Source organism: Podarcis muralis, chromosome 8, assembly GCF_964188315.1.
Source record: "Podarcis muralis chromosome 8, rPodMur119.hap1.1, whole genome shotgun sequence".
NCBI lineage: Eukaryota > Metazoa > Chordata > Lepidosauria > Squamata > Lacertidae > Podarcis > Podarcis muralis.
This window is the reverse complement of record NC_135662.1, coordinates 84549058-84558468: the sequence shown is the minus strand read 5'-3', so window position 1 is coordinate 84558468 and position 9411 is coordinate 84549058. Positions and strand designations below refer to the sequence as shown.

The 9411-nt window shown below is 42.2% G+C and overlaps 1 protein-coding gene across 1 annotated transcript in view; it reads right to left on the bottom strand.

Moving 5' to 3' along the window:
- Nucleotides 1–4543: 4543 nt before the first annotated feature.
- The window catches only part of TNFSF11 (TNF superfamily member 11), a 30491-nt gene continuing 25623 nt past the window's right edge, over nucleotides 4544–9411 (bottom strand). Inside the window, exon 5 of the mRNA XM_028735836.2 lies at nucleotides 4544–8248. Within this exon, the coding sequence (XP_028591669.2) occupies nucleotides 7827–8248 (422 nt within the window). The 3' untranslated portion in view covers nucleotides 4544–7826. The remainder of the gene's footprint in view (nucleotides 8249–9411) is intronic.

Sequence of the window (9411 nt, the reverse complement as noted above, 5' to 3'; positions counted from 1 at the left end):
TGGTTAGATTGGTCTCAACTAGGGCCAGGGCTTTTTCAGTACTGGCCCCGACTTGGTGGAACGCTCTGTCACAAGAGACTAGGGCCCTGCGGGACTTGACATCTTTCCGCAGGGCCTGCAAGACAGAGCTGTTCCGCCTGGCCTTTGGTTTGGACTCAGTCTGACCCTTATGTTTCCCTCCCCTTATGGGTTTGATCTATGGGCTATTATTAAAATGAGGCTGCATTTTAAATTGTATTTTTAACCTGTATTTTAATTTTTTTCCCCATTATGTTTTTATTGTAATTTTACTGGTGTTAGCTGCCCTGAGCCCGGCTCTGGCCGGGAAGGGCGGGGTATAAATAAAAAATTAATATTATTATCAACAGAAGATACACCAACGTAACTTAAAACAAAAAAAATTCCTTCCAGTAGCACCTTAAAGACCAACTAAGTTAGTTCTTGGTATGAGCTTTCGTGTGCATGCACACTTCTTCAGATACACTGCACACGAAAGCTCATACCAAGAACTAACTTAGTTGGTCTTTAAGGTGCTACTGGAAGGAATTTTTTTTGTTTTGACTATGGCAGACCAACACGGCTACCTATTTGTAACCAACGTAACTTGTTCATCCTGGCTGAGCCAAGACTGGTGTAAGCACCCCACAAACCCTCCAGCATTTCTGCAATGAAAATAGAGATGTCCTATTCCATAACCATGTTTACTATTTATTCCCTCCCATCTGATTGGGTTGCCCCAGCCACTGGGCGGCTTCCAACCTATATAAAAACATAAAAAAACATTGCACATTTTAAAAAACTTCCCTTCAGATGGCTAGGGGTGGGATAACTCCATACCCTCCAAAATTTCTCTGATTAAAATAGCGACGTCCTAAGGAAAAGCGACGCGGGTGGCGCTGTGGGTTAAACCACAGAGCCTAGGACTTGCCAATCAGAAGGTCGGTGGTTCGAATCCCTGCGACGAGGTGAGCTCCCGTTGCTCAGTCCCTGCTCCTGCCAACCTAGCAGTTCAAAAGCACGTCAATGTCCAAGTAGATAAATCGGTACCACTCCGGTGGGAAGGTAAATGGCATTTCCGTGCGCTGCTCTGGTTTGCCAGAAGCGGCTTAGTCATGCTGGCCACATGACCCGGAAGCTGTACACCAGGCTCCAACGGCCAATAAAGCGAGATGAGCGCCGCAACCCCAGAGTCAGCCACGACTGGACCTAATGGTCAGGGGTCCCTTTACCTTTAAGGAAAAGCAGGACATTCTGAGATCAAATCAGAAACTGGGATGCCTTATATAATTCCAGAACTGTCCCTGAAAAATAGGGACACTTGCCGAGGGTCTGAAAGGGGTGTTCTGGGAGTGGTACTTAGGTGAGATCCTAAGCATGCTCAGCTCAGTCACATGACCTGGCAACCTGATGTAGAACACTATTTCAAGGGCTGTTTTCCTTCTGCCAAGCTTAGGCAAAGCAGGAGCAACAGCCCCGCTGCTGAACAGGGTTTGGATCCGGTGTAACTTTACGCTAGCTTCAGTTACGCTAGCTTGCTTTACGTCACCTACTTGTGCATAAGATTGCTCCCTCGTTCTCCCATTCAAAGTAATTACATCTAAATATGCTTAACTATGGCTGGGGGCATGCCCAGTATTCATTTTAGGAAAAGTGACTCAACTTTCCCAATGTGCAAAATAGAGCTACTCCATTTCAGACTTCTGTAGACTATTCAATAAAAGGATGGCCAGAGTGCCAGAATGATTATTGCCAACAATCAGGCAGCTACAATTACAATTACACTCAAATGGAAGACATTTCATAGCACATTCTTCAGTCCGCTTATTTAAGTGGCTTACAAACCTTTGTTTTTTGTCCTCTCTCCAGGAAAGGAAAATGGGAGACCGAAGGTCTTGCTGCTCTCTTGGTAACTATCCCGTTCCCATTGTTGATACAGACTGTCTCATGTTGGTAGCCAGCCCACACTTGACCAAATTTCATTCCTTCCTAACCTAAGATGACCTACAGCTATTAAAAAAAACAACCCTGTGTCTCTCATATAGACACAAACAGAAAATGCTAGATTGAATTCTCAATTACCCTTGTTTTGCATGGTCCAGTACACACACCCAAGCCACAGTCTATCTAAGATAATTCAATTTGGTTTAATTACTGATTTCCGAAGTTTGACATATTATTTTTGTGGCAAAATTTGCTGAAATGCCAAAAATGGAATAATCTCACGAGCAGATAACAATGTGTAAATTGTGTGGGTTTTTTTCAATTTAGACCCTCTAGTCTCCTTCTTTGAGCCATTACCCAAAATGCAGAGAGGGAGATTGACTGTACACATGCTGTAACTGACGAAAAAATGGAGCAAAAACACATAAACATATCTCAAATGGGAAAGACCCACCACCTGAAAAAAATGAATTTTCATTACACTGTTCAATTTCCTGAACTGCATTTCTTGAGAACAAAATCCTTGCTTTATAATCCCACTTAATAATGCAGTCATGTAGGGGGCAATCCTATGGCAAGACCCACCAGACTTAGGATGCAGCAGATCTCAGTTGTAGCTGAGGGATTCCTGGCTCAGACAGTATTCAGTTCCTGACCCCCAACTCTGCTGAAGATAGGTAAAGGTACCCCTGCCTGTACGGGCCAGCCTTGACAGACTCTAGGGTTGTGCGCCCATCTCACTTAAGAGGCCGGGGGCCAGCGCTGTCTGGAGACACTTCCGGGTCACTTGGCCAGCGTGACAAAGCTGCATCTGGCGAGCCAGCGCAGCACACGGAAACGCCGTTTCCCTTCCCGCCAGTAAGCGGTCCCTATTTATCTACTTGCACCCGGGGGTGCGTTCGAACTGCTAGGTTGGCAGGCGCTGGGACCGAGCAACGGGAGCGCACCCCGCCGCGGGGATTCGAACCGCCGACCTTTCGATCGGCAAGCCCTAGGCGCTGAGGCTTTTACCCACAGCACCACCCGCGTCCCTGAAGATACTCTGCCATAATTTGCTCAGCTAGCCACTGACCTAAAGACAGCAGGACTAGTTGTATAGGTTTGGCATTATTTGAATTTATGCTGCTCACAGTTAACAGAATTTGTATTCCATATGTCTCAAACTAATAGCAATCACATTTGTTACAATCCTTTGCTCCAACATGGTATAGTGCTAGTACTAAGATAAGAAATCTACAGTGAAAGGATGTGGGGGCAGAAGAGAAATGCAAACCACAAACTCTTTTTCTTAGAAATGTGTTTATAAAAAAAAGTCATAGCATTCAAAAGCAATGCTTATTATACAATATAAAATAATAGTAACATGGGCCTCTATGTATTTATTGGAAAAGGTTTGTATTGCAAAAATCTATTACAGCATTTACAGTATTGCAACATTTGCAATAGGATAAAATGTCTGTTGAAAAATTACATAAATACTCTTAACAAATCTCTTTGTCTGCTGTAGACTTTTCCATATTCCCAGCTGTGTGGTGTTCATCTAATTCAAAGGCACAATCTTGAAAATATTGCTGCCATTTCTCAGTCCTTCCTGATAGAACCCAATTTTTTGCCCCTCAAGAATTTCAACATGACATGGAAGGACTCTGCTAGAATGAAGACTTTTTGGAGATGCGAAAAGTACCTAAAATTATCAACAGTTGTCTAATGATACTTGGCCCTTGACTTCTCACTAACACTGATCAGATCGAAGAGAAGCTGTTAAATTAATAAAACACCAAGAAACATCACATTTGCTAGTTGCAAATGATCATATTAGCTGCAGTTTTCCCCCAACGGGATTAACAAAGTGCACCAGTTATCCATGTCTGTACAATTTTCAAACATTAAATACACATACAGTAAGTTTTTAAATATTTTGTATCAAATACTTTAGGACAAATATAAATTACAGATTTTTTTTTCAAACAAAACATACACCTGAAATATAACTTGATATTACAGAATATAAAAAATACCCATTTTGCCTTTTTTGGGGGGAAACTTATGCATTTGCAAGTTCTGCATGATGCTGAGAATCCATTGGCAGGACTTCCTTTCAAATTAAAAAGGCTCAATGCTCAATGTGTGGGACTCCTATCCTTTCTTGTACAATGGCAAGCCAACTACAGAACCAGAGATTCGCAAGAAGCTTAACAGATCAGGCCAGCCTCAAATAATTTTATCAGCTAATGACTAAGAAGTTGATTCTGACCTGCGGTTACCGTATTTTTTGCTCCATAAGACGCACTTTTTTCTTCCTAAAATGTAAGGGGAAATGTCTGTGCGTCTTAAAGCCAGTGTGGTGTAGTGGTTAAGAGCGGTAGTCTCGTAATCTGGGGAACCGGGTTCGCGTCTCCGCTCCTCCACATGCAGCTGCTGGGTGACCTTGGGCCAGTCACACTTCTCTGAAGTCTCTCAGCCCCACTCACCTCACAGAGTGTTTGTTGTGGGGGAGGAAGGGAAAGGAGAATGTTAGCCGCTTTGAGACTCCTTAAAGGGAGTGAAAGGCGGGATATCAAATCCAAACTCTTCTTCTTCTTCTTCTTCTTCTTCTTCTTATGGGGCAAATGTGTGGTCCCTGGAGCCGAATTGCCCAGGGGAGAAAAGCAGATCATGCTCTCTTTTTTGAAAGAGGGAAGTGGGTGTTGAAACAAAGCCGCTGATCAGCAAGCAATTGGGAGTGAGATAAGGGACGCTAGCAATAAAGGAGGCTGCCTTTATTGGGGAAGCAAAGACAGCAAACTTGCAAGGAGAGGAAACAGGAAGACTAAAGCAATGAGGAGAGAAATTAGAAGAAAAGGAGGAGCAAAAAACTGCTCCAGCTAAAGAAAAGACACTTAAGGCAAACAAGAGGGAAGGGAATGTTGAAAGGAAGCAGCTGGTCGCTAAGTGATCAGGAGGGAGATAAGGGAAGCTAGAGATAAAGGAGGCTGCCTGGGAGGGGGGAGGTAAAAGCCCATGGATCCTCAGGATTTTTACATTGGGTCACCCCAAATTCACCACAGATCACATAGCATGTCCATGGCTACAGCCTGCACCAAAAAACACACATATCCACTGTTTTGTGGGGCCGCAATGGCGAAAAACGTGGTTACAAACCACAAATCCACATGGATTCTCAGGATTTTTGCATTGGGCTACCCGAAACTCACTGTCAAATCACATGTCTGTGGCCACAGTGTGAACCACAAAAATCATACATCCACTGTTTCATTCAGAATATTTTCTTTCTTGTTTCCTCCTCTAAAAACTAGGCGCGTCTTATGGTCAGGTACATCTTATGGAGCGAAAAATACGGTATATTGTGCATGCCACAGGAACCTTTTTCGTGGCTTGACCGCAGGGAAGAAGGGACATACATATCCAGGAACACTGATCAAAAGCTTCTGCGCTGGGTTAAGAAGACCAGGTTTACAAACTCCATGTTCTTCTAGTCAAAGCAGAGAAGCTTTAAATCTCCTTCTCTTATATGTGAAGGGCAAGTGGGGGGTGTATGAACCTGAGGCTTGGTTGTTGCACATAAACCAAGCCAGCATAATTCCAGCGCTTAGTAATTCTGCACACTTTCTGTAGCAAGCCTCACACGAGACACGGTGGCACACAGAAGGGAAGGTGTTTCTTACTGAAAGCATGTGAAATTTCAGGGAAGTTGTGACATACAAAGAAGGCTGGAAGCTTAGAAAATGGGGGGGAGATGGTCCCAGCATTCAAACTAGTTCCCACCTATGCTCTAGCTCGTATTGAGCAATTTAAGTTTTTTTAAAGAAAGCATGCTGAATTCATTTTGATGGACTCATGTCAAACGCTTCATGCTTTAAAGCAGCCTTTCTCAACCTTGGGTCCCCAGATATTGTTGAACTACAACTCCCATCACCTCTAGCTAGCAAGGCCAGAGCTCAGGAATGATGGGAGTTGTAGTCCAACAACATCTGGGGACCCAGAGGTTGAGAACCGCTACTTTAAAGATTACTTCTTGTAAGGAACAATCAACACCTTCCCACACCTAACTATATTTTATTAGCACCTCTTAATACGCCAAGTGGGGACATTTCTTGGGTCTGCCGTTACATCACTGAACAGCTCGTTTGCTAAACCCAAGTTGCTGTTTTCTGAAAAGCCATTGCTCAGCGCACTGACTACGCCGTATGCATTTCAAGGCAGCAAACACAGGTTGTGACACATTGACAACCCTGGATCTTTGATGGGAGGACCTGTATGTTAAATGTGTTTCTAGACATTACAGGTTACATCAAGATTAAATTAGCTGAATTTAATTCCTACCAGAATCAATGGGACTGAAGTTAGGATTAACGTTTTCCACTGATTTCAATGGAGTCAAAGTTCAACTAACTTTAGTCTGGATCCAACTCAACTACCGTATTTTTCTGTGTATAAGACTAGGTTTTCCCCTTCAAAAATTTAAGGGACGTCTTATACACGGATACATCTCCCCCCACCCCATTTTCTTAAATCTGAGTCCCCAAAAATAGGGGGTGTCTTATACATGGGGGCATCTTATAGACGGAAAAACATGGTATGTTTAGAAAGGCACTAAAACTCTTGGTAGATGTATGTAACCTTTTAAAAAATGGGATGTGAGTTAGTCCTCATTATCACTGCATTGTCGAATAGTCAATCACCCCACACTTCCAGTGTCACCTAGATATGCAATAACTTTTCCCTTTTTCATTGCTGGTCTTCCATCACAACAGTAAAAGCACTCTTACACTGCAGGAGAAAACGCATGTGGCAACATGCAAGTCAGGAACAACTTCAGTGACAGAAGTTACAAAATGTACAACACTGGAACCTTTGGCGGCATATCCCTTGGCCAGAGCGGGTTGGGGGGAGTGGAACAAAAAGAAAACCAATTAAGGCACATAGGTACAAAATACAACACACACAAGATGCAATTCTGCCTGCAGAAGAACAAATATTTTCATCATCTGGAAAACAAACAAGGAGAAGTGGCAATTCTATTTTTAATTAAAGATTCTAACATTTTCCCTGAATCCAGGTCTAGAGAGACTTTTAAACTGGGCAAAATAAAATTGGCTTTTCAAATGCTTTGGTTATGGGGGGAAAATAGTACTAATGTTTATTTAAAAGTGCCATCAGTGCACAGGTTGCTTTGCAGACCAAACATGCAAAACAAACCAAATGTTAAAAATCCACACTTCTAAATCTTCCATCAAAATGAAAGCTGGAATCCTTTACACACTTACCTAGGAGTAAACCCCATTGAACTCCTTGAGATTTACTTCTGAGTAGATATGTACAGGATGGTTTTGTAAGTTAGTTGCATTTAGTTCCCCCAAAATAAATGGGACTTTTCATTATTGATTTCAATGGAACTTGCATGCAGCTAACTTAGTCTGGATTCCACCTTTTGTTTCTTGAGCATCACGAAAAGTGTGCTCGGATTTTCAAGTACGTCTCTAAAAAAAATAGTTTAGATGCTTATTATGGACTGATGCCAATTTATATCCACATATCCCAAATCCATAACCCAGATCTTCACAAATAAATTTCAAATTGAGCATTGGAAAATGAACTATCCTAAGTGCAATTGGGCTATAGAGAAGGATAGCCAATGTGGTCCTCACCGGATGTTCTCAGGGTACAACTCCCATCAACCCTTAGTCAGCCTCTCCAATAGCCAGCAGTTATGGGAGTTGTGGTCCGAGAAAAGATGGAGAGCACCACACTGACTACCCCTGGTCTAGGGAGAAATGATCGTTCCTGTACAATTGGATCCGAAAAGCCGTTCCATCACATCTCCCATAATCTGGTCCAGTTGAATGAATAGGCTACTTCCCCTCTGAAAAATCCTGTAGCAAAACTCAATCGATATCCCTTATTTTAAAGGCCCCAAAGTAAGTTCCTTCCGGAGAGCGATCCAGTAATGACGGGTATGATACCTGGATACTTATTATTTCACCAGATTTCAGTTTGAAAAACCCTCCTACATTTACAGAATAAAAATGAAATTCTGAGTCTCCTGACCAATTCTTTGTGCTTCCTCCTTTCATCAAAACTACAGGGTTTCTCCTTTTAGCATCTGTTTTTATGACATATACCATCAACTGCAGAATTTGTCCAGTTAGGTTTCCCAAAGCTTCATGGTGTCTAAAGCATACATTGGTGTACAGATAATAAAAGCCATCATGATTGACTTCCAATTTCCCATCACTGAAGGTCATGTTCCGTATGTTTGCCCAGCCTTTGTCGTGATGCCAAGATGTAAGGTTCACTTTTTTGGTACCTATGAGGGAAACAGATAAGAAAATGTGTATCTTATTTTAAGTTTAATGTCACAGGTGGATAATATATTGTTTTTTCATCCATGAGTTGGTCTATAGTTAGAATTGGTTTTACTGTTATTAAGGCAGCCCTGCATAGAAAAGCTTTTTAATGTGTAATGTCCAGAGCCTTCAACTTGACTTTACTCTTAAATATCTCTTAACTTAATTTCCTCATTTTTTCTGGTCTCATTCCAACTCCACAAGTCTATGATTCGATGACTCTTCTAGCTATGTCTGGGGAAGCAAACTCAGATGGCCATTTAACGACACCCATGATGGCTCTAGTCATGCACAGAGAAGCTCATCTCTCGGCCACAGCCGAAGGTTTACTATGTTCCCCAGCTGTTTCAAAATGGGATGTGGGTAGGGGACATGGAATAATCTGCACAGAGAGCATCTTATACAGATTATAGGTTTTCCACAGTATTAAGCTATCCATTCAGTGAAGTGTGGCTAAGAATATTGGATTCCACTTGGACAGAAGGAAGTGGTCAGAACAGAATCATAACTGTCATCTGATTTTAGCCAATTAATCATCAATTCATTTTAAGTAAACGGTGTTTCTGTACGCTCTGGTTTCCATCACTATGTTCCGTTGCGCCAGAAGCGGTTTGGTCCTGCTGGCCACATGACCTGGAAAGCTGTCTGTGGACAAACACCGGCTCCCTCGGCCTGAAGTGAGATGAGAGCCACAACCTCATAGTTGCCTTTGACTGGACGTAACCGTCCAGGGATCCTTTACCTTTTTTACCTTACCTTTTAAATGAACATTCATACTACCCGAACTGAACATATATGTATTTTGGTGTTGTTGAAGGAAGTGTAACATAACTTACAATTTAATCAACAGAAGCCACCATATAACTAACAATACAATTTACTCAACAGAAGCCTGCATTAAAAGGGAAAGACCATTTAAAAACATTTCCTTTTTCACCCTCTATTCTGGAAACACACCAAGAGCCAAGATAACCCCAGATAATGGGAAGTATGCCCTTATATCCCAGCCCTACAAATTGTTGACATAATTTAGGAGACATGCTTGTGGATCAACTATCATATTAGCTTGGAATATTTCATGAATTGTGGTCATGACCAATGCTTCCTTGCTTTCCAGAATTTC